A 24864-nucleotide genomic window follows, 5' to 3' on the forward strand; every position below is an offset into this window, starting at 1 on the left:
GATTACTATTTTGAGCTTTTACAAAGTAACTTATATTGTTCATGAACGTGTTTCCATAATAATAGTCATAAGTGGATACAGTAAACACATAACACAGTTCAACATGGAGATAGATGGGAATAAAAAACGAAGTTTTCTACTACCCCCATTTTTGTCCCTCACACATAAGTGTGTTATTTACTCAATTGCCTTTCCTTTCACATATTTTAAATTACTTGCAGATTTAAAACTTTATTACCTCTGGAGACATTATGATTGTAAACAAAAGATTTGTGCGGCTGATGCTCCTTGGGTTATGACCAGCTCGTGCTCGTGCAAGCGTGCGTGTGCGTGTGGTCCGTGAGCGTGCACACCTCTGGTTGCAGTTTCGCTTGCCGCCAGAGGGGGCGTAGTTCTGCGAAAACTCAGACTCTTGCGCAATGCACCTTTAACCAGTTCTAACCAGTCCCAGGCTGTAATCAATCATTAAGATAAACATACTGATGTTAAACTACACTAGTAAACTTCTCTCAACCAGTTCACATAATATTTGATTTCCACAGTAAAAAATGTCTCTTTTCTTTGTAACTTTGTCTTTACTAAATTAGGTAATGTGATTCAAACCATCATGCAGATATCTTACTTTTATATTCATACAGTTCTTTAGCAATGCTACGGAACGATGCTTCTCCTCCTGCTGATGTCAGCTCCTGGATTCTACCTCCTGGTGATCTTTTCTTCTCTGTAACATCTATAAGCTCTTTAAGGAAGCCTTTTGGAATTTGATGATCAAACGGGAAAGCTCTGATGTTCAGCAGGTGTTGACCTTCAAATAGTACAACAAGACAACATTAACATCCTATTCAAATCAACCACTAAGACCATAAATATGAATATTTAACTGAGAACATTACCTATCTTTTTGAACTCCTCGTACTTGAATGTTACACAGATAAATGTCTGAGCATTCACTACTCCGCTGATTGGCCAGAAATTATTATCTCTTTTGAAAGGGAAGTTTGGTGTGCTGTGTAAGAGCCAGACTCCTGTGGTGGTTTTATCCATCATCACAACTCCTGAAACATCAACAGATAGACAGACAACTATTGGCTGATAGAGGAGGACTGTTTAAAATCATATGTGATTTCCTGAATGTTTTAATACTTTAAATAAAAGATAAAATACTGAGCTTTGTTGCTGCTCTGTTACTTACTGTTTTTTTATCAGCATGACCCACTCTGCTTTTGTGTCACTATGATCGGTTGTAAACACAGATTCTCATTCAAATGATTCAAAGACAGCTGAAAAAGCTGAAGGAATTCAATTCAATTTTATTTATAGTATCAAATCATAACATTATCTTAAGACACTTTACAGATAGAGTAGGTCTAGACCACACTCTATAATTTACAAAGACCCAACAATTCCAGTAAAAAGGAAGTGAACAAATAGGAGTCACAGATCATTCTGTTAGGCTATGGTTCTGACCCAGCAAACAGAGAAACAAACACGGACTAGGAGTACGATTAACAAAAAGTATTTTTAATGAATATTCAGTTCTTTGGGTGTCCAAGGAAAGCAAACGCAGGGTAGGTCGGCTCTGGGCTGGATAGAGGCTGAGGCAGGCAGGCAGAGGAATGTCCAAAACTGTCATGCAGTAATCCAAACGAGATGGTTGGAGTGACGGAGTGGATTGAGCTGGCAGCAAGGCACACCACGGCAGCAGGTCTCGCGGTGTAGGTCACACTGGTAGGTGCAACGATCTGGCGCCGAGGAGAGCCAAGCCCAGGAATATATACTGCAGGTTTGCTGAGTGGAATTGGAAGCAGCTGTGCAGGTAAGTATCAGTGGGATTGCCAGCAGCTGCGCAGAGAGGTAGACTCCCAGCCATGCCCCTTGACCTACTTCCAGGAGAGTAGTCAAACACCCATACAAACACCCAACACACAGTGGGGACAAACACACATACACACACCACTGACACAGTGGGGACAAAACAAGGGGAGAGAGACACACAGAACGGGGAGAACAGCTGCCCACATAATACATTCAATTAGAGATAAAATTCATCACCTTTTGCCCTCAACTTCTAATGGCTCACCTCTAAACGCAGGAGTGCTAGAAAGAACGATAAGACCTGACATATACTTAGACTGCTTTTATCCTATAAACCTTCAACAATTAATGTTAAAGGTCTCTTAAGCTAAGCCATCTACCGGTCTCTTAGACCCCATCCAAACGAGGCTACTTAAAGAAGCACTACCCATGGTTAACACTACATTACTAGATATGATCAATATGTCTTTATTAACAGGTTATGTACCGCAGTCATTTAAACCTATTCTGAAAAAACCCACCCTCGATCCTGAGGTCCTAGCTAACTATAGACCTACAGTATATGTAACCTTCCCTTTCTCTCTAAGATCCTTGAGAAGGTAGTCGCTAATCAATTATGTGACTTTCTACATAGGAATGGTCTATTTGAGGACTTTCAGTCAGGATTTAGAAAGCATCATAGCACAGAGACGGCACTGGTGAAAATTACTAACGACCTTCTAACTGCTGCTGACGAAGGACTTGCCTCCATACTTGTCTTATTAGATCTTAGTGCTGCATTCAACACTATTGACCATACCATCCTGTTACAGAGACTGGAACATTTAGTTGGCATTAAAGGAATCGCACTAAGCTGGTTTAAGTCCTATTTCTCTGACCAATCTCAATTTGTTAATGTTAACTGTATATCCTCCAGCTACGCTAAAGTTAGCCATGGTTTTCCACAAGGCTCACTGCTTGGACCAATTCTATTCTCCTTATATATGCTTCCTCTACGCAATATCATCAGGAAACACTCAATTAACTTTTACTGTTACGCAGACAGCCAATTCTATCTGTCAATTAAGCCAGACGAAAGCGGTCAGTTAGCTAAACTTCAAGCGTGCATTAAAGATATAAAATCCTGGATGACCTACAATTTTCTTATTATAAACTCAAACAAAACTGAAGTTATTGTGCTGGGCCCTAAACACCCCCGAACTTCATTATCTAAAGATATAGCTACCCTGGATGGTATTGCCCTGGCCTCCACCACTACTGTCACTACTGTTATTTTTGATCAGGATATATCCTTTAACGCCCACCTAAAACAAACCTCAAGAACAGCCTTTTTCCATCTTCATAATATTGCCAAAATTAGGAATATCCTGTCTCAAAACGATGCTGAAAAACTAGTCCATGCATTAGTTACTTCCAGGCTGGACTACTGTAATTCTCTGTTATCAAAATGCGCAAATAAGTCCCTTAAGACTCTCCAGCTGATCCAGAATGCTGCAGCGCGTGTTCTGACAAGAACTAAGAAAAGAGATCATATTTCTCCTGTATTAGCTTCTCTGCATTGGCTTCCTGTAAAATCCAGGATTGGATTTAAAATCCGTCTCCTGACCTAAAAAGCTCTAAATGGTCAAGCACCATCATATCTAGAAGAGCTCTTTGTACCTTATTGTCCCACTAGAGCACTATGCTCCCAGAATGCAGACTTAATTCTGGTACCTAGAGTCTCTAAAAGTAGAATGGGAGCCAGAGCCTTCAGCTACCAGGCTCCTCTCCTGTGGAACCAGATCCTAGTCCGGGTTCGGGGGGCAGACAGTGTCACCACATTTAAGAATAAACTTAAAACTCTCCTCTTTGATAAAGCTTATAGTTAGGGAGTGAGGAGTTGCAGCGTCCGCCTAACCGTATTGTAACCGTAATATAATGTATCGTATAATCTATAATATAGTGAGAGTAGAGGGAGGCAGGCCAGTACAGCCCGATCCGGTTGGGGAGAGTTCTAGCCCAACCAGGCTTCTCTCCTTAACCTGCCTCTTAGTTATGCTGTTATAAATTCTAGATACATTCTAGACTGCCAGATGACACACTTAGCTGCTCTCTCATCTCTCTTTTCATTTGTTTCTTTTTGTGTGCATCCTTGTCCCAGAAATGCAGGGCAGTGGTGGCCTAGAGGTTAGAGGAGACCGGGAGGTCGTCGGTTCAATCCCCAGACCAACAGGATAAAATCTGGGTGGGGAAAGTGAAAGATCAGTGCTTGTCCCTCCCTCATTACCATCACTGAAGTGTCCTTGAGCAAGGCCCTTAACCTCAACCGCTCCAGTGGAGCTGCTCAGTGGCAGCAGAGTCAGACTGTGGTTGTACTGGGCAGCTTCCAGGTATGAATGTCTAACTGTGTGAATGGGATCAGGGCGTTCCTGCAAAAGAGAGGCTGCCTTCTCAGGGAACCTCCCCAAAATAAATAAAGGTTAAAAAACCCCAAAAAATATGGTTTACTAACCTGGGACTACTGAGCTCTCTCAGTGTAAAAATGCTTGTTACTACGCCACTGCTGAGTCCTTATGTTTCTTCTTCGCCTAGAATATTGCCTTGGATTAGGGTGGCACCAAGATCTGGGTCGCCGTGGACCTGCTACACCCTGCTACGTGCTGCGATTCCTTGAAATGTCCGGCTGCGTCCTGCTGCGTCCACTGCATCCATCCATGCTCTGCTCCACTACATCCCGTAACGCCCTGCTGTGCCCTGCTATGACATGAACTACTACGACTACCATTGTAGTCACTGAGGTTTCTTCCTAAAAGGGAGTTTTTCCTCGCCACTGTCGCAACAGCCACTGCTAATGCTTGTGTAACCTGCGTCGCGGCGACAGTGCAACCCTCACTTACAAACAGCGAAATATGCAAATGAGCGTGAAGTGCACCGCTTCAAGATTTGGACCAGTGACCAGAAGACCAGATTCGCTCAAGAGACTGCGTCAACAGCAAGGGAAGAAAGAATTTGTGACAAACACTCGTTGCATTAGAAAATTTGGAATGATGTATTAAGGAATTAAATGATAAAGCAGTGAAGTTTAAAACATCACATCACACAGGAGGGAAAGAAAAAAATATATATATATAATGACCAGGAGAACAGCAAAGATTTGCCGTGGAACAAATAAATGTAACCTTAATATAACCCTAATTTATATTTCCTATTTAGTTTATAATTATTATTGTTTCTCTTTTTTATTATTACCTATTTAGTTTATAATTATTATTGTTTCTCTCTTTTTTTATTACCTATTTAGTTTCAAGCTAATAAATTTTATTGACCCTTATTCTATTAATATATGTATATAATTTATTTGTTTACCTATTTATTCAATTTGTTTCTAATTGGCTTATTTAAGGTTAAGTAAACGTTTTAAATTCAAATGCAATCCTTCCAAATGATAACCTTATAAGAATACCCTTTTTACTCTCGTTCTCCAAGAAAAATAAATAAAAATAAAATATAAAATCAAAATGAATTGAAATGAAATACAATGGAATTTGGGAAAAAAATAACAGTAGAGAAAATAAAATACAGGTCAAAATTTACTGCTTAATTAGCAGTCTCAAATTCAATACAATTCAGATTCCTCTTTTTATATGTATATAATTTATATACACACTAATTCTCAGTTCCAGTTCGAATGCCGCTCTCACGAGATCCTTCTTCCGCAATGTATCTCAGATCAACACAGTTCAATTCAGATGTGTGCACAATCATACCACTCCGTTCGTTCCTTGATTCACAAACTCGGTCCTTCCTTATATGGGCAAATGGCTCGCCAGTTCCCGCTCGCAACGGTTTTTTTTTCCCGATGTGAAGCAAGCAGGGACAATTCACATACAATTCTCCTTCAAAATCGTCCGGTGTCCAGGAAATGTGCAGCATCCGACTCAGAAAAGACAAAAAGTAGAAAAGAAGGAAAAAAACAACAAAAAAGGGGAAAAGGAAAGAAAGGAAAAGACCCAACCAAGAGAACTCAATTCTCGGCTATGAAGGGCAAAACTCCCAACTTTGGATATGTACTCTCTTCGTAGCAGTCAATAACACGTTCACTCGTAACGTTTGACCGATGAAACTCAATCCGCACTTTAATCTAAAAGTCTCTCTAGTGTTTCTCTGATTTCACTCTTGGTTTGTTCGTTCTAATTCTCTCTCTTGGTTCTTTCTTTAGGATCGCACCAGCAGTTTCTCTAACTTGAACCAGCCGCTTCAGTGTCTCGCAAAAAGTGTTGCATCACCCTTGCCCTGAGTCCACCTATTAAGGCGGGGCTAACTCCCACTCGTTGAATTGAACCAATCTTTGTCTTGCTAAATTGGATACATTTTCTAAATGAGTTTTATGATTTTAGTTTAAGCATTTTCTTATTTTCTCTTAGAATCTTAAACTTTCTATTTTTTTTCTTTCCCCACAGACATTAATAAAATAACTGTTTTATATATATTCACAAGTGTTAGTCTTTTTTTTTTCTCTCTCCTTACATCAACAGAATCTCTTTAGTGACCTGGGTTACACCTGCTCTTGGGGGAATTATTGGAATTGTTGGGGCTTTGTAAATTATACAGTGTGGTCTAGACCTACTCTATCTGTAAAGTGTCTCGAGATAACTCTTGTTATGATTTGATACTATAAATAAAATTGAATTGAATAAATACGATAACAGAGATGTGATGTCATTACATACAAGTAGTATGACATCACACTGAGCAGACTCTGTCCTCTGGGATGAAAACCTGATGGAGGCTCAGAGAGAGGTTTCCTGTGAGAGTGATGCTTTCTCTACTCACCTTTACTGTGACCATACATAGAGCCAGCACCCTTTCCATCTGGAGGTGGTTGATCGCTGTAGGAGATGAATCCAAAGTCTGCCGGCTATAAATGATGCAGAATGAAGAAAAGAAACATGATTTATTTTTAAATTATTGGGATGTCTAAAGAGGGGAACAGAAAAGTACCAAATCTACCGCTGCCAATCAAATACAACAATAAAACACGCTTTCTGGACACTTTCTTGTTAAGACATGTTTAGGTCTGTAGGCTATGGTTAAACTGTAACAGAGAGGTGCAATCGATCACAAAACTCACGGTATGGATTGGATCCATTTTTGGATCAGCACAAAACAAGGGGGAACAATTTAATAACAATAACTATTAACAATAAAACTTATTTCACCAGGAAAGTGCTGTTGAGTGACAAAATCAGATGAGAAAAGGGTATTTTTAAATAACTTTGAATGCACCACGAGATTTACCAGTTTCAAGTGAACGCACCATTTAGTCATGCCTGTTTTGTTTTACCAACGACAGCTGCAGACGGTTGTTAGAATCCTCTCCAGTGAAATACAGTCTCACTTTACACCGTTTATCTGTCAGCATTTAAACCGTGTTTAATCCAGTTACTAGCTAACGCTAGGCTAACGTTACCTGCTGCCAAGTGTAACGTTAGTGTTAACCAGTGTGACATGCAGCGAGCAGCAGAGAGCAGACCAGGCACTTAAGTGTCCGAGAAATGCGGCACTGAAATCTGCGTTGCTATACCGTCTGGTAGATACCGATGGTTTAGGCCCCGGGGCCGTAGTAGCACCTGATTTTAACCGTTAAGGTGAACAGAAAATTGCGTTGTGTGTATATTTTCACGGCAACCCTCCCTAGAGATTTCTCAGCCTACTTTGAATAACAGCGACAGTAAAAATAGATTTCAGACTTATTATGGTTAAATCTTTTTAATTGATGTGTGGTTCACATGCGTTCTGAACTGTGAGTATTGATCTGTACGGACCACAGATCAACCATGGTCTGTTAACCACTACTGTAGCAGCCTGGGGGGCGTTTTCAGGGGATCTGATGAAGGTTAACATAGTAACACGGTAGTTACAGCCGTGCATAATGGCAACTCAGTCAGGCACCGGCTGGCTGAGCATTCATTCACACACACACAAACTCACACAAACACACACGCACGCACGCACGCGCACACACACACACACACACACACACACAGCTAGCACTGAACCCCCCAGGAGTGTAACAACAGGTGACTGTTATCTCTCGCTTTCACAATCTTTTTTGTGTGAAATGAAGCTGCCTTCAAGTGCAGTCGGACAAGTTGGTTGCCACTGTCACTGAAGTTCGAAGCTCAGAAAATCGTTTTCCCTATTATAATAAGTACAGACCATAATATCTATCCATCAGTTTGAGTCATGGTTTCATTTTTATCAAAATAGAAACAGAGCTGCAGTTTAAACATGAGTCTCACCATGGTTAGTTTAAAAATGGGCTTCAGGGTGTTTGCCAGGACACCGTCAGGATCGTTGATGAGCTTATTGTGATCTGTAGAGGTCTGCTTCATCTTCCCTTTTGAATCAATGTAAATATATTCTAAACCATTAGTGTAGGTCTCTTGCAGTCCGGGTGCCTTGTACATGATGTACCTGATGATAAGTAGAGAAGAGAAACATCAATGTGCAGAGAGGACAGAGACGAATAATAATAATAATAATAATAATAATTTAAATATCTAAAAGTTTGTTAGAGAGTTTGCTTTTATCTTGAGCCTTTGTTTGTCTTGTGTACCACGCAGTAGCATTGGTGCAGATAAAGCAAAGCTACAGCAGCAGTGTTTGAAGGCTTTAGTGACGTGAGGACACCTTGTCCTATGCTGCACAGACGGTCAAACCTCTTAAAGAAACACGCCGACTTATTGGGAATTTAGCTTATTCACCGTAACCCCCAGAGTAAGACAAGTCCATACATACCCTTCTCATCTCAGTGCGTGCTGTAATGCTGTCTGACGGCTCCAGCGGCATCAGCCCATCACAGAACAGGCAGGTGAATGGTTCCAGTAATCCTACTGCTCCCAATAAGTGACAAAATAACACCAACATGTTCCTATTTATATGTTGTGATTTGAAGAGTCACAGCGCGTACAAAAAACACCGTAACATGAGGCACAGCCATCTTCTAACCGTAAACAAACCGGGAACTATATTCTCAGGCGGAAGAATATAGTACTTGGGCGGAGTGATATACTCGCAGCAAGCCTGTCTGAGAATATAGTTCCCGGTTTGTTTACTGTTAGAAGATGGCTGTGTCTCATGTTACGTTGTTTTTTGTACACGCTGTGACTCTACAAATCACAACATGTAAATAGGAACATATTGGTGTTCTTTTGTCACAATTCGGAGCAGTAGGCTAGTTGGAACCAGTTACCTGCAGGATCTGCACTAGGCTAAGCTAATGCTGGAGCCGTCAGACAGTGTTACAGCACGCACTGAGATGAGAAGGGTATGTATGGACTAGTCTAACTCTGGGGGTTACTGTGAATAAGATAAAGTCCCAATAAGTCGGCGTGTTCCTTTAAGGACAGTTCTTTTTCTAACTTCATGCGGTGTTTCACTGTCACTGACAGCACGTCTGTCCGTGAAAGACAGGTCGAACTGTGCTAGGGCCGCGCCCCCTCATATAATCACCATGAAGAAACTATACTAAGCGCCCTCAGCGCTTCTCGGCTATCTTGGTTGGTTATCTGCTAAACAATTCACAGACGGACCGTTAAGTACTACGTCACCGATCGTAGTTCCCGACCCAGTCTGGACTTGCTGAGCAAGTACTTCGCAAGAAGTTTTACCTTGTTGTTACACAGTTTGAAAGCAGTGTCCGCGTCAAGGTGAACTGCTCTTCTGTCTAGCTAGTCGGTATTTGTTTATCGGTTGCTTAGCTGTGTAACTTCTTTAACCTCTATGTATGAGGGCGTGCCCTGACAGTACCTAGGTAAGGACTACTAGCCAGTCAGGAGCAGAGTATGAGGGCCCTGACAGTACCTAGGTAAGGACTACTAGCTGTTTGGAGCAGTTGGTGAACAGGGTTTTCTGTTGGAGAAATGCAGGCCAGGTTTAGAAAAAAGTTCTTTGATGTTCAAGAAATTTGGTGGGAACATCTTTAAGAACACAAGCCCGTAGGCAGGGGGGGTTCGGGTGGTTCGAACGAACCCCCCCTCACTGCCAAAGGTCCAGAATTTAAGTCGGTTTTTTTTTTTTTTTTTTTTATGTGATTATTGTCATCATTGTTTTAATCAATGCTTGTGACAAATATTCTGGGTTGCCGTTTCAAATTAATATGATTATTGTAGCTGGACTTGTGTGTGTGTGCCGCGGATACCTGTCAACACTCCCGTTTTTCCCGGGTTTCTCCCGTTTTTTAGCCCTATCTCCCGGACCCCTCCCGGTTTGTTATTTCTCCCGGGAAACTCCCGTAATTTGCATGGCCCAAACACCAATGTATAATCGGACCAATATGTTTGTCTAATGTTGACCAGTTGCCAGATCTTGTATTAAATGCATTATATTCACACAATCCACACACCATATACAGTTTCAACCCATTTGTCACCTCAACCTGGCAACCTATAACCCAGTTGCGCAGTCGCGGAAAGTAGCCTATAACCCGAAAGCGAGCCGATAGACATGGCAGGTGAGGGCCGGATTAACCATTAGGGCAACTGGTCACTTGCTCAGGGGCACATGACATCTAAGGGGCACTGACAGGTAGGAGGAAATACACAGACATTTTATAAAGTTATCAAACACTTTACAGTCTTCACTGCATAAAGTGCATCTTAGCGGGTTCACGCAGACTTTCCTCCCTCCCGCTGAACACCAGCGATTACTAATTCGTGAAATGCACTCCCGCTGGTTGAGCGCGGAAAATTCGTTTTAGGTTCGATATTAGCCGGACATTTGTTCTATAGGGTCGGGTCTAACAAAGATATCAATAGCAAGATTAGTTTTAATATTATGTGACCATTGTATATCGACATGATGAAAATATTCATTCAAAATCATTCGTGCATTAATGCTGCATAATTATACCTGAAAATGCTTTGACGCGTTTCCACAGCGCACAATGCTTAAGGGAACGTCTGCCAATTCCACCAACTGCGGTAAACGTAGACTATAATTTGTATTATTTAAAATTACTTTTAACATTTAAAAACAGACGTTTTCAAATTCCAAAGCTTGCAGAAGGTTCCTAATGTCAATACTGACCAGTGTTGGGGAAGTTACTTTTAAAAAGTAGTGTTTGCTCGTTACTCGTTACTTTTTAAAAAAGTAATCCGTTACTTTACTTAGTTACCCCCTTTGGAAAGTAACTTTTTATGTTACTCGTTACTTTTACGTTACTTTTATGTTGCTTGACTTTGGGCAGAACCCAATATCTGTAGACAATATCTGTATCCTAAATATGTAGACATAAAGTTATACTATATGGAGGACATAACAGGTATTTCTTTTGTGCTCTTTATTATAAAAAATAGTATCAATTTCAAAAGAAAAAAGTCCTTCTTATTGGCGCTGCTGTGTGCGGCAACTTCTCTGTTTTTATTCTCAGCCGGCTCTGCATCATGGGGTAGAGTGCGACACTCCGCGATGAGCAGAGCGCCCGCGCCGCTTCTCTCTGCTCCGCTCTCCCTATCCACCAAGCTTTAAATTTCGGCAACAGCCAATAAAGCTTTCCTGCTCTCCAACACCGGTGCGAATCGCGTCTTGATAGCGTAGGACAAAATGATATAGAAGACATAAGCTTAGTTTTCAGACATACGACTCACTCTATCAAGGGAGTAGGAGGAAAAAAATATATTTTGAGAGAAAAAAAATATATTTTGTTTAAAAGTACACATATTCAAGCTTTCTATACCTATTTCACAGGTCTGTGAGACAAGTAGCTTATCTGAGTTTCGGTTCATTTACAGTATGGAGACGAGCTTCAGTTCACGCGCTGGTGCCTCCATGTCATGATTATTTTGCATTTACTTATTGGATTATTTTGCATGCTATATTTACTTATTTATTAAATTCAGGCAATTGGTTGGTAAAACATTGATTAAAATTAAGATACAATTAATACAAAACGAAATTCACTTTAAAGAAATACTTTCTACAAAAACAAACTTAATAAAGTGGTCAAAATCATGTCTGCCCACTCCATTTGTCTCCTTATATTGCGCAAAATTTGCATTTAATTTAATTTAAACATAAATATGAAACTAAATCGTTCTCTTCAGTTCTCAACAGTTCTCTTCTCTCAAGCGCGCAGCTGAGGCAGTGTCTGTCAAATATATCCATGGGAAAAGTAACGTTGCGCCGAATTGAAAAAGGAAGTTATGTTACTGTGACGCGTTACAACGCGTTACACACAACACTGATACTGACTTAGGCTACAGCTTTAGCCTTGAGTAAATTAACTTGTCTAAGAAAATTATTCATAAAACGTATAAATATCAGTTGAGCCTACTTTCGTCACTGACACAGACGAAAATGAAAAGACTAAGTTCAGCTTTAGGAGGGGAAGAAATAGGCCAGGATAAGAAGACAGAGAAAAAGAAATATGAAGATGAGGAGAGGTATTGACAAATAATCTAATGATAAGGTTTTAAAGCTAGCCTATTTCTTATAGTTTTTTGGCCTTCAAAAGTCCTAAATTGCACATATGTAGATAAGAGAAATCCAAATTTTCTCGGGGGAGCATGCCCGCGGACCCCCCTAACTACGCCGGGGCCTTGACTCTTGATGCCCAGGGCACAGGAAATTGGACACAATTTAAATACAAAAACAAAATACAAAAGGACGAGAAGAACTGCAAAAAGGTCCACTTTTTGAAAAAAAGAACCCCCCCTTTCAATAGTCTGGCTACGGACCTGGAACATAAACCTTTTCAAGAAGTCAGCCATACTGATTCATCAGCCTATACGAGTAAAGAACTGACAGATCCTGTGGGTAAAACCAAATCCAAAAAAATTACTACAGCTCTTGCGAAATAGGTGGCAACTAACTGCAGACCTGTCAGCATCGTAGAAGACTCTTGTCTTAAAGAAGTACTACGGTTGGCAATCTGACCCATGTCATTGCCGTCGAGGGGGCCAGCAGCCCCATGCACACACAGCCAGTACTCCACGGAGAAAACAGCCACACTGGAACTGCTGCTGTGCTGCAAAAGCTGTCTCATTAACCGGTGATCACTGGACGTCAGTGAGTAATCAAAATGATTTAGGAGTTACTAAACACTATACGGATTCTGGTAACGGTAGGGATTTTTAGTTTTTTTGTTGGGTACTTGGAGGAATTGTGCAATAATGACAGATTCACACATTTTTCTTTTGTTTACAGTAAATAAATATTAAACAAATACAAATCTTAAGTCAAGTTCATAAAGTAACTTTCTTTGCATTAATTTGATTCCCAATCAAGATACACTGGTAAGAATTGCTTTCCATTGTTAATATGTACTTAAAAACAGTTCTGAAATGCAAAATAATACAAATTTAAACATGTGATAAAAATGCGATTAATAACTATAGAAATTCAGCGATTAATCGTGATTAAAAAAAAATATCGTTTGACAGCCCATATATATATATATATATATATATATATATATATATATATACACACACACAGTACATACGTATATATTATCATTTTTTAATGGTAGTAAACTTCTAACCCTGTATAGATGTATGGCCTGGCTCAGGTTAAACTCTTTGTAAAACATGAAGAAATACAGACAAAGAATTAATCTATAGTTGTTGAGTGTTGTCTCACCAGTCCACTGGTTCATCCTTTTCGTTTCTGCATCTCACTTTTCCGTCAGCGCTCCAGCAGAGCAGACAGATCGTCAGGAAAATCCTCCACATAACTCCCTAAAACACACAATTACAGCAACAGTTACACTGCCACATTCACTGACCATCAGGAAAATCCTCCACATAACTCCCTAAAACACACAATTACATTAAACAGTTACACCGCTACATTCACTGGGCTTCGAGTTCACATCATCCTGTTTTTGTTATCGCTATTACAAAAGGTTTTAAAGCGCCCATATTATGCTCATTTTCAGGTTCATAATTAAGTTGGCTTGAGAAAGCCAACTTACTGAAATCCTATTTAAACTTATTATTATTCTTCTTCTTCTTATTCTTCTGACCCAAAATTTATCAACTCTAACTCCTCCTAGAGCTTTAACTGTACGTTCACACCGCCGCCGACTTGAGCTGCAAAGAAGCTCTGGCCGCCCTGTCAAGGACGCTTGTCAAAAAGTACGGAGAAGCTTGTTGACGCTTTGGCCGCTCTGAAGTCTGTGTCACACCATGAAATGTAAACAGGAAAAAAAAAAACAAGCAATACATTGACACTAGATACCTTTTATAATGACAGCATTTTTATAACCGTTTTGGTCACATTTGGTCGGGAAAAAATTATTTTGATTAATATGCGCGAGAGAGAGCGAGCAAGACGTGTTGTTTGAAGACGGTGAAGGTGAGTGAGTGCGCGCGCGCGGCCGAGGCTCTCTCTCTTTTGTAACTGGTCCCTATATGAAAATAACGTCATAAATTTTATATAATAACGTCATAAATTTCGTCATAAATGATAGGAAACCCAGCAACAGCGATTATCAGTTTCTCCTCCATTTTCTCGGAACTAATGTTTTGGTAGGAACGAAAGTTTAAATCGTATGTTTCTCCGGAATCAGCCAGCGCGAAGGACGTCTATATTCTGATTGGTTGCTGGCGTTTTGCCGCTGCTTGCCGCTGAACCGCGTCATAGCTCATTACCATAAAGTTGAGCTTCTCTCAACTTTCAGATTGACGCTCAAAACGCTCAAACCGCCCAAAACGCGACGCCGATGGATTTGACGCTCCTTGCAGCTGAGAGAAGCCAGCTTCCATTGAAAATGAATGACTTCCGGTAACTTTGGAAGCTCAAGTCGGCGGCGGTGTGAACGCACAGTAACTCTACAAACTCCAAACTCGGGTCAGACTTTCAGACTGTTCTGACTTGGTGTGCTATATCTTTTCAGACTGATTTGACTTTCAGTTTTCTTAAAAATTAATATTAAAAACCATAAAAATCCCATAGACTTACATGGCAGACTGCTCAAATTGAGCCAAGACTACGGTGGCCCATTAGTGTACAAGCCAAAAACTCAAATCTAAACTCCCTGAAGCCCTAGACTCAATTAAACTACCATTCAATGACCTAATAAACTTCTATCTATCTATCTATCTATCTATCTATCTATCTATCTATCTATCTATCTATCTATCTATCTATCTATATTTCTAACTTATCTTTCTATCTATCTTTCTAACTAACTTATCTATCTTTCTTTCTTACTAATCTATCTATCTTTCTAACTAACTTATCTATCTATCTTTCTTTCTAACTAATCTATCTTTCTTTCTAACTAACTAATCTATCTTTCTTTCTTTCTTACTAATCTATCTATCTTTTTAACTAACTTATCTATCTTTCTTTATAACTTATCTATCTATCTTTCTAACTAACTTATCTATCTATCTATCTATCTATCTATCTATCTATCTATCTATCTATCTATCTATCTATCTATCTAACTTATCTATCTTTCTTTCTTTTTAACTAATCTATCTTTCTAACTTATCTATCTTTCTTTCTTTTTAACTAATCTATCTTTCTAACTTATCTATCTTTCTTTCTTTTTAACTAATCTATCTATCTTTCTAACTAACTTATCTATCTTTCTTTCTTTCTTTCTTACTAATCTATCTATCTTTCTAACTAACTTATCTATCTTTCTTTCTTTCTTTTTAACTAATCTATCTTTTTCTAACTAACTTATCTATCTTTCTTTCTTTCTTTCTTACTAATCTATCTATCTTTCTAACTAACTAATCGATCTTTCTTTCTTACTAATCTATCTTTTTAACTAACTTATCTATCTTTCTTTCTAACTTATCTATCTTTTTTTCTAACTAACTTATCTTTCTATCTATCGATCTTTCTATCTTTCTTTCTAACTAATCTATCTTTCTTTCTAACTAACTAATCTATCTTTCTTTCTTTCTTACTAATCTATCTATCTTTTTAACTAACTTATCTATCTTTCTTTCTTACTAATCTATCTATCTTTCTAACTAACTTATCTATCTATCTATCTATCTATCTATCTATCTATCTATCTATCTTTCTAACTAACATATCTATCTATCTATCTATCTATCTATCTATCTTTCTAACTAACATATCTATCTATCTATCTATCTATCTATCTATCTATCTAACTTATCTATCTTTCTTTCTTTTTAACTAATCTATCTTTCTAACTTATCTATCTTTCTTTCTTTTTAACTAATCTATCTTTCTAACTTATCTATCTTTCTTTCTTTTTAACTAATCTATCTATCTTTCTAACTAACTTATCTATCTTTCTTTCTTTCTTACTAATCTATCTATCTTTCTAACTAACTTATCTATCTTTCTTTCTTTTTAACTAATCTATCTTTTTCTAACTAACTTATCTATCTTTCTTTCTTTCTTTCTAGCTAATCCATCTATCTTTCTAACTAATTTATCTTTCTTTCTTTCTTACTAATCTATCTTTCTAACTAACTAACTTATCATCTTTCTTTCTTTTTAACTAATCTATCTTTCTAACTAACTAATCTATCTTTATTTCTTTTTAACTAATCTATCTATCTTTCTAACTAACTTATCTATCTTTCTTTCTTACTAATCTATCTTTCTAACTAACTTATCTATCTTTCTTTCTTTTTAACTAATCTATCTATCTTTCTAACTAACTTATCTATCTTTCTTTTTAACTAATCTATCTCTTTCTAACTAACTTATCTATCTTTCTTTCTTTTTAACTAATCTATCTATCTTTCTAACTAACTTATCTTTCTTTCTTTCTTTTTAACTTATCTATCTTTCTTTCTTTTTAACTAATCTATCCATCTTTCTAACTAACTTATCTTTCTTTCTTTCTTTTTAACTAATCTATCTATCTTTCTAACTAACTTATCTATCTTTCTTTCTTTCTTACTAATATATCTATCTTTCTAACTACCTTATCTTTCTTTCTTTCTTTCTTTCTTTTTAACTAATCTATCTATCTTTCTAACTAACTTATTTATCTTTCTAACTAACTTATTTATCTTTCTTTCGTTCGTTTTAACTAGTCTATCTTTCTAACTAACTTATCTATCTTTCTTTCTTTCTTACTAATCTATCCATCTTTCTAACTAACATATCTATCTTTCTTTCTTTCTTACTTACTAATCTATCCATATTTCTAACTAACATATCTATCTTTCTTTCTTACTAATCTATCCATCTTTCTAACTAACATATCTATCTTTCTTTCTTTCTTACTAATCTATCCATCTTTCTAACTAACATATCTATCTTTCTTTCTTTCTTACTTACTAATCTATCTATCTTTCTAACTAACTTATCTATCTTTCTTTCTTTCTTACTAATCTATCCATCCAACTAATTAATCTTTTTTCTTTCTAACTAATCTTTTTACTTACTTTCTTTCTTTCTTTCTTTCTTTCTTTCTTTCTTACTAATCTTTCTTTTTTTCTTACTTTTCTTTCTTTCTTTCTAACTAATCTTTCTTTTTTCTTTTTCTTACTTTTCTTTCTTTCTTTCTAACTAATCTTTTTTCTTTCTTTCTTTCTTTCTAACTAATCTTTTTTCTTTCTCTTTCTTTCTTTCTTTCTTTCTAACTAATCTTTTTTCTTTCTTTCTTTCTAACTAATCTTTCTTTCTTTCTTTCTTTCTAACTAATCTTTTTTCTTTCTTTCTAACTAATCTTTCTTTCTTTCTTTTTCTTACTTTTCTTTTTTTCTAACTAATCTTTCTTCCTTTCTTTCTTTCTTTCTTTCTTTCTAACAAATCTTTTTCTTTCTTTCTTTCTTTCTTTCTTTCTTTCTTTCTTTCTTTCTAACTAATCATTTTTCTTTCTTTCTTTCTAACTAATCTTTCTTTTTTCTTTTTCTTTCTTTCTTTCTTTCTTTCTTTCTTTCTTTCTTTCTTTCTTTCTTTCTAACTAATTAATCTTTTTTCTTTCTTTCTTTCTAACTAATCTTTTTACTTTCTTTCTTTCTTTCTAACTAATCTTTCTTTCTCTTACTTTTCTTTCTTTCTTTCTAACTAATCTTTTTTCTTTTTTTCTTTCTTTCTTTCTTTCTTTCTAACTAATCTTTCGTTCTTTCTTTTTCTTACTTTTCTTTCTTTCTTTCTAACTAATCTTTTTTCTTTCTTTCTTTCTTTCTTACTAATCTTTCTTTTTCTTTTTCTTACTTTTCTTTCTTTCTAACTAATCTTTTTTCTTTCTTTCTTTCTTTCTTTCTTTCTTTCTTTCTTTCTTTCTTTCTTTCTTTCTAACTAATCTTTCTTTCTTTCTTTTTCTTACTTTTCTTTCTTTCTTTCTAACTAATCTTTTTTCTTTCTTTCTTTCTTTCTTTCTTTCTTTCTAACTAATTAATCTTCTTTCTTTCTTTCTTTCTTTTTAACTAATTAATCTTTTTTCTTTCTTTCTTTCTAACTAATCATTTTTCTTTCTTTCTTTCTAACTAATCTTTCTTTTTTCTTTTTCTTGCTTTTCTTTCTTTCTTTCTTTCTAACTAATCTTTTTACTTTCTTTCTTTCTTTCTTTCTTTCTAACTAATCTTTTTACTTTCTTTCTTTCTTTCTTTCTTTCTTTCTTTCTTTCTTTCTAACTAATCTTTTTACTTTCTTTCTTTCTTTCTTTCTTTCTTTCTAACTAATCTTTTTACTTTCTTTCTTTCTTTCTTTCTTTCTTTCTTTCTTTCTTTCTTTCTTCCCAACTATTATTTCTTTCTAACTAATCTATCAATCTAACTTTAACCTACTTTAAACTTCTAACTTCTTTAAACTTCTTCAAACTCTCTGGTCAGGCTTTCTCAAGCCAACTTAAAGTTTGTCTCAACAAACTTTTTTTTCTAGTTGTATTTTGAGGTTGTATCAGACTAGGTTTACATGGTTTAATTTTCAAAAAACACCATATTTTTGTTGTACTGTACATTTGTGCAGCTCCTCTTTTCACCCTGTGTTCAGGGGCCTGTTGCACAAAACTTAGCTGAATTTAGCTTTGACTTGGTTGCACAAAAGCAGGTTGAATTAAACCCAGCCAAGTAACCATAGAGATGTATTCTTTGCAGCTAGCCTGGTCCAGAGCAGGCTAACAGGCAGGCTAAGATTAATCCTTGATCCTCCCACACCGTGCAGCGGTGGAGACTTTTAGCGTCAATAATGACGACTATGGCACCCGACCAAACGTCCGTATTTTACGAGATGGGAGCGAGAATGTGTTCAAAGCTTCTTAATCATTTTATTTTGGTGCTGTCACTTGTCATCTTCGAGCTTGGGAGTGAGAATAAAAAAACTTGAATAATAGGCTACATTGTTTTACAGATATGCTTACAGTGTGTATTGAAGTCACTTATTTTTCGCACAGTCATGTTCTGTATGAACATTAATTGTAGAAAGATATTTAGAATTAGACATAGCTCATAGAGATTTGAGCATATGGTTGTAAAACATATTCTCGCATTATGAATAAGGGTTTGAAATTATAGTCCTTAAGGTGTAGACACATATAGCTGATGGCCGACCGTTGACAGAAAACCCCATCGATATGATCAGTCGCGTCCCCGAGGTCCAAAAAACTGCCATAGTATGGCGCTTTTCCATTGCATGGTACGGTACGGCTCGGTTCGGTACGGCACGCTTTGGCGCTTTTCCACTGCATGGTACGGTACGGCTCGGTTCGGTACGGCTCACTTATGGTGCATTTCCACTGCATGGTACGGTACGGCTCGCTTCGGCTCGCTTTAAATGGTACCACCTCTGTTGAGGTTCCAAGCGTACCGCACCGATACTAAAATGTGACGTGAAAACACTGAAGATCACTGATTGGTCAGACAGAATCGTCACTACCAGTGTCATTGTATTTGCGACACGAGACCATGCACGAGACAAACCCGCTAGATTTAAATAGCCAGTAGACAACTGTAGTTTCTGAGGGCACACACACACATATGTGTGTGTATATATATATATATATATATATATATTATTAATAAATGAGCAAAACTTGGCCACAAAATATTTAATATTCAATTATTTTAATGATCACAATTAAAGTTTTAATTTTATTAAATTGAACAGCGCAAAATTCAGCATTCAATCAAATATTCAAAAAGACTTAATAATAATGTTATTTCTCTCTATAGGCGCGTTTACTACGAATATGGCAATCGTCAACTTCATCTTTGCCAGACACTGACAGAAAACACTATATAAATAAAAATCAGTGCACGCGTCCCCGGATTTACAAACGCACATCTTGACAAAACTTGGCCACAAAATATTTAATATTCAATTAGGCTATTTTAATGATCACAATTAAAGTTTTAATTTTATTAAAACGCGTGCACTGATTTTTATTTATAAAATAGTGTTTTCTGTCAGTGTCTGTGCATGGCAAAGATGAAGTTGACGATCGCCATATTCGTAGTAAACGCGCCTATAGAGAGAAATGCACATAATGGATTACATAAGAGCCTATTTCTTTTTGTTTTGAATTATTTCGTTTAAAGACATTTCAAGCTTTGTGTATTTGAGGATGAGATGCGCTCCAGTTAACGTACAATGCAAGTGACCGCTCGGGCGCCTCAATGATTAAATTGTCTATTTTGCATCTTATTCAATCCAGGCAATTGTTTGATAAAAAAATTATTAAAATTAAGATACAATTTATACAAAACGAAATTCACTTTAAAGAAATGCTTTCTACAAAACAAAACTTAATGAAGTGGTCAAAATTATGTCTGACTCGCTCCATGTCTCTCTACTCGTGCTGTTCACTTTTCATAATCAACATAGGCAGATGGAAAAAAATAACATAACATTAACTAAATGCGCTTTTTTAATGGCAGTAGGCTAAAACAGTAGGCTACATTAGGCCTAGACTCTCTATTTGTAAAGATTGCTGCACATTCATTTAATTCTGAATTTTGCACACACAAGTTGAAAGGCATTTGTTCAAATCAAGTTCACGGATAATTGTGCGTGCATTTATTAATCATTATGATACTAAAATCATAACAAAGTAGGCTATGCTATGTACAAAAAATCAGATGAGCCCAGAATATGAACGCAACGTTTAATTACACGTTAAGAATTTTCCTTCCATATAGTAAACCATTATAAGAACGTTTAATTTAATTTAAAAACATCCACATGCCGAGAATCAAGAGCACCATCCCCTGTGTTGTGCGTTTGAAATGTGGCGCGTTTACGATGATGTCATGGCAGTAGAGGCGGCAACTATAACGATCAGTCCCACCCAGTTTATAGCGGTACTAATGGCGCTTTTCCACTGCATGGTACGGTACGGCTCGGTTCGGTACGGCACGCTTTTATACTGCAATGGAAAAGCAACCGAGCTAAAGCGAACCGAACCGTGCCGTATCGAGTCGAGTCGTACCACGCAGTGGAAAAGCGAAGCGAGCCGAACCGTTCCGCGCCGAGTCGAACCGTACCGAGCCGAACCGTGCCGTACCATGCAGTGGAAAAGCGCCAGTACAGACCAAAAAGACGAGAGGAGACGAGACGTAATACATCTCTATAACAGCAGGCGGCGCTAATCTGTAATGTTGCCCAAGAAATGAAAACCGGCAGCTGATTGGACGAACGCGTCACATGGGTTCGTTTTCTCCGGAAATTCAAAGCCAGACTGTCATGGCGGCCGTTCAAAATCCGATCTCATATTGTACTAAAATAGTTCACTGAAACGTGTTTCTGAAAACATTTGAAGAGAGAAATAGGCCGTGCAGTGTCTGAATCTGTCTTCATTTCAGATCAACAAAGGTCAGTTTAAAAGATTTTCATCAGATTTTGAGAGACTCTAGTCACGCTCATCCAGCTCGTCATTTCCGGGTGAGTCCCGACGGCCCTGCTGCCGACTGAACACGTCAGGTCGGCCAAAATGAACGCTGACAGCCCCCCAGACGGACGACGGCACGGGACACACCGAACAGATTTGAGTCACTGACCTCGCCAGACTGTCCCATGGCCGATTAGCGGCCTGGTAAATTTGGGTAAATTTCCCAAGGAACATTAATTCCCTCTGCTCACTTTTATGGCAAAGTGTTATGGTTTCAGTGTTTTGCTTTGCATTTTGTTCCGTTTCTGTTACCTGTTGGTTCATTTCTGTTGTCTGTGTCCGGTTTTGTAGATTTCTGTTTAGTTTTCTCCCTGTTTATTGTGTTTATCCCCTCTTGACTGTGTCCTGTGTTGTGTCACGTTTCTGTGTTTAGTTGTCCTCATGTTTTCTGTCTGTGTTCCTGTTTCCTGTTTTATGTTGATAGTCTGCTTTCTGTCTTGTCATGTCTAGCTTTACTTTCGGTGTTTTCCCACCTTTGTTGATTGTCCTGCCCCGCCCTGATGTGTTTCACCTGTTGTATCACCTGTCCCTCATTTGTTAATTACCTCATGTATTTAGCCTCTGTGTTCCCTTTGTCTTTTGTCAGATCGTTTTGTGTCCATGCCTGTTCAGTTTGTATCCGTGCCCTTGTGTTCTCCCCTGTGACTTGTGTCCTTCCCCGTGACTTGTGTCGTTTCCCTGTGCCTGTTCCTGTGTGTGCCAGTGTTTTTCCCATCGGTTTCTTTTGTGAGTTTCCGGTCTCTGTACTGCCGCTTTTTGTTATAATAAATCCTCGAGGTCAACCACCTCCTGCCTGCCTGCCTTCCTCTGCGTTTGGGTCCACATTCCCTGCTTCCTCATAACAGCAAAGTAGGCTAAATAATAATACATTTAATTTATACAGTGCTTTACATGGTAGGCTAAAAGACACTTTACAGTAAAACCAGCACATTTAGCACATAAAAACAGATACAGCAATAAAACAAGCATATTAAAGCAATTAAAACAGAATGTACAACTTTGTAAAAATGTGGAGTGACTAGTAAGATTTTTTTAAATCCATACCCATTCAGTCAGTCCGCTATTGTCTGTAAGGCTTTTTCTCTCCATTTGATAACAACAGCCGTATTTTCCTTTTCTGCATATTATATCCTTCACCTCCTCATAACTTTCCATAATTAGTTGCTGCTCAGCGGGTGAAACATGTGCCACACGCGTATTCTCCATTTCTGCATCAGTAAATCTGTGATCGATACCGTGGTCTATTTAAGAAATCCGTGAACGTGCACTTATCCCAGCTATCTACTCCTGGCTTGACATAGCTTCACCTACTTATCCTGGTCGGCAAACGTGCAACTGATTAAGCCGCGATGAGTGGATCACACTAAGTCAAGCTGCGCTTTTTCAGTTATCGTGGATATCTTCATTCTACTTTTGTGCAACAGGCCCCTGGTCTTTGTTTTAGCTACAGAGTGAGACCTCTCACTTCTGTAACATCTTTTTTGGAGTCACACATGCTCAGTAACTAGGTAAGCTCACAATTACTAGCTAGCTGTTTCTCCAACTTCAGTCAGTACAAGGCAGGATTAGCCGGGAAACTTCTTCTAAAGGAGGGCGCACTTCACACTTAGCGAGGAATACCTGCAGAACAGGGACATGGAAGTAGTTCTATACAATTTATTTTGGAGATTAGGGTGAATTTGTGTGTGTTTTAGCAGTGTTTTGCCATTGAGAACAAGCTAGCATGCTAACGGTTAGCCCCCTAGGCGTCTCGGCTAGTGACGTAGAAAGCCGTGCCGATTTTAACCAGCTCACCAGGAGACTGAAGGCAGGACACATTCAGAAACTGTATCTCACTCAAAACAGCATGGATGATTTTTATCAAAGTTTGTGTATGTGTGTGGAAGCACCAGAGACACAAAATACCCCAAATCCCAGAAAAGGTGATTTTGTCATAATATGGGCACTTTAAAGTAATTAATTAGTGAGGAACCTGATAGTCAATGTGTTACATTTAAAAATCCTTACTTTAGTACCAGACATTCATCAGTTTTTGATAAATTCACAGTTGGTATTTTTTTTAACATGACTTCATTCATTCACACAGTTACATCTGTAGTTAACTTTTTTTGTGTGTGGCATTTTTAGGCCTTTATTTGACAGGACAGCTTAGATTTGAAAGGGGAGAGAGAGGGGGAAAGACATGCAGCAAAGGGTCGCAGGTCAGAATTGAACCCACTGCGACGAGGAACGAGCCTCTGTACATGGGGCGCGCCCTCTACCAGCTGAGCTAACCAGGCTCCTCTAGTAAACATCTTTATTGTAAACTGCTGGCTGCTGTTTGTGTTTGTGGCGCCTTTAATTTCAGATTTGAGTGAAACTGACTGGATATTATGCATATTTATACATATAGCATATCACATTATTCCATATGGCAAATATTAAGGAGTACATCATTAAACATTTCACATCAATGGACGTCTATTAAACATGAAGACAGACTTGATCCAACCTGTGATCCATACCTGTGTTTTTAAAGTCCTGGTCAACCCAGGAAGAGGTCCAGAGAAATGGATCTGAAGTTCCTGAAGCTTGGTGACGGGGTGACTACGAACACTGTCTGGAAGAAAGAAAATAATGAATCATATGAAGGTAATATAGCATCTTCAGCTATTAGTTATGTCAAATATATTAATAAAATACATCTAAAAACTGAAAGATGATTCATGGTCACTTTGCTAAATCACAAAAAAAACACAGATATGGTCCTTTTTTAAAGATGACAAATAAGAAAAATGTTCAGTTTTAATTATCGGATTCTGAGTAAAAACATTGACGCAATCTAAGAAACAGTTCTTAATTTAAATTCAGCTCTTTTCATTTCAGTGTTCTTACCTGTGTTGTTGGTCTGTGTTGTTGGTCTGTGATGCAGAGGAGGCAGAGAGCAGTTTATATATCTGCAGAGGGGGAGGACGATGCTCTGCGGTCACATGGTTTGGAAATTACAGTAAGTAAACTCCCTTTACTTCTTGTTAAACTCACACCCTTTCTCTGAATGTAACAACAAAATTATCGAGGAAGGTAACTTTTGGCACAATCCAGAAATTTGCATATAGCACCTTTCAACAACACCGTAAATTTGATTTGTATAGCACCTTTCATAACAAGTAAACCCAAAGTGCTTTACATTAAAACAGCATGAATAGAAAAGAATACAATAAACACAAGACAATAAACACATTTATTTT

At 37.8% G+C, this 24864-nt stretch overlaps 1 protein-coding gene across 1 annotated transcript in view; it reads right to left on the reverse strand.

Moving 5' to 3' along the window:
- LOC311289064 (cell-death-related nuclease 7-like) overlaps positions 1–24864 on the reverse strand; it is a gene marked incomplete at its 5' end in the record, with an annotated part of 61927 nt that overhangs the window by 8296 nt on the left and 28767 nt on the right. The window contains 7 exons of the mRNA XM_084406823.1: positions 623–805; positions 894–1055; positions 6628–6712; positions 8097–8271; positions 13438–13535; positions 24142–24236; positions 24512–24573. Coding sequence (XP_084262949.1) covers positions 623–805; positions 894–1055; positions 6628–6712; positions 8097–8271; positions 13438–13535; positions 24142–24236; positions 24512–24573 — 860 coding nt within the window. The remainder of the gene's footprint in view (positions 1–622; positions 806–893; positions 1056–6627; positions 6713–8096; positions 8272–13437; positions 13536–24141; positions 24237–24511; positions 24574–24864) is intronic.

Source organism: Rutilus rutilus (assembly GCF_951802725.1).
Source record: "Rutilus rutilus genome assembly, chromosome: 4".
NCBI classification, from domain to species: Eukaryota; Metazoa; Chordata; class Actinopteri; order Cypriniformes; family Leuciscidae; genus Rutilus; species Rutilus rutilus.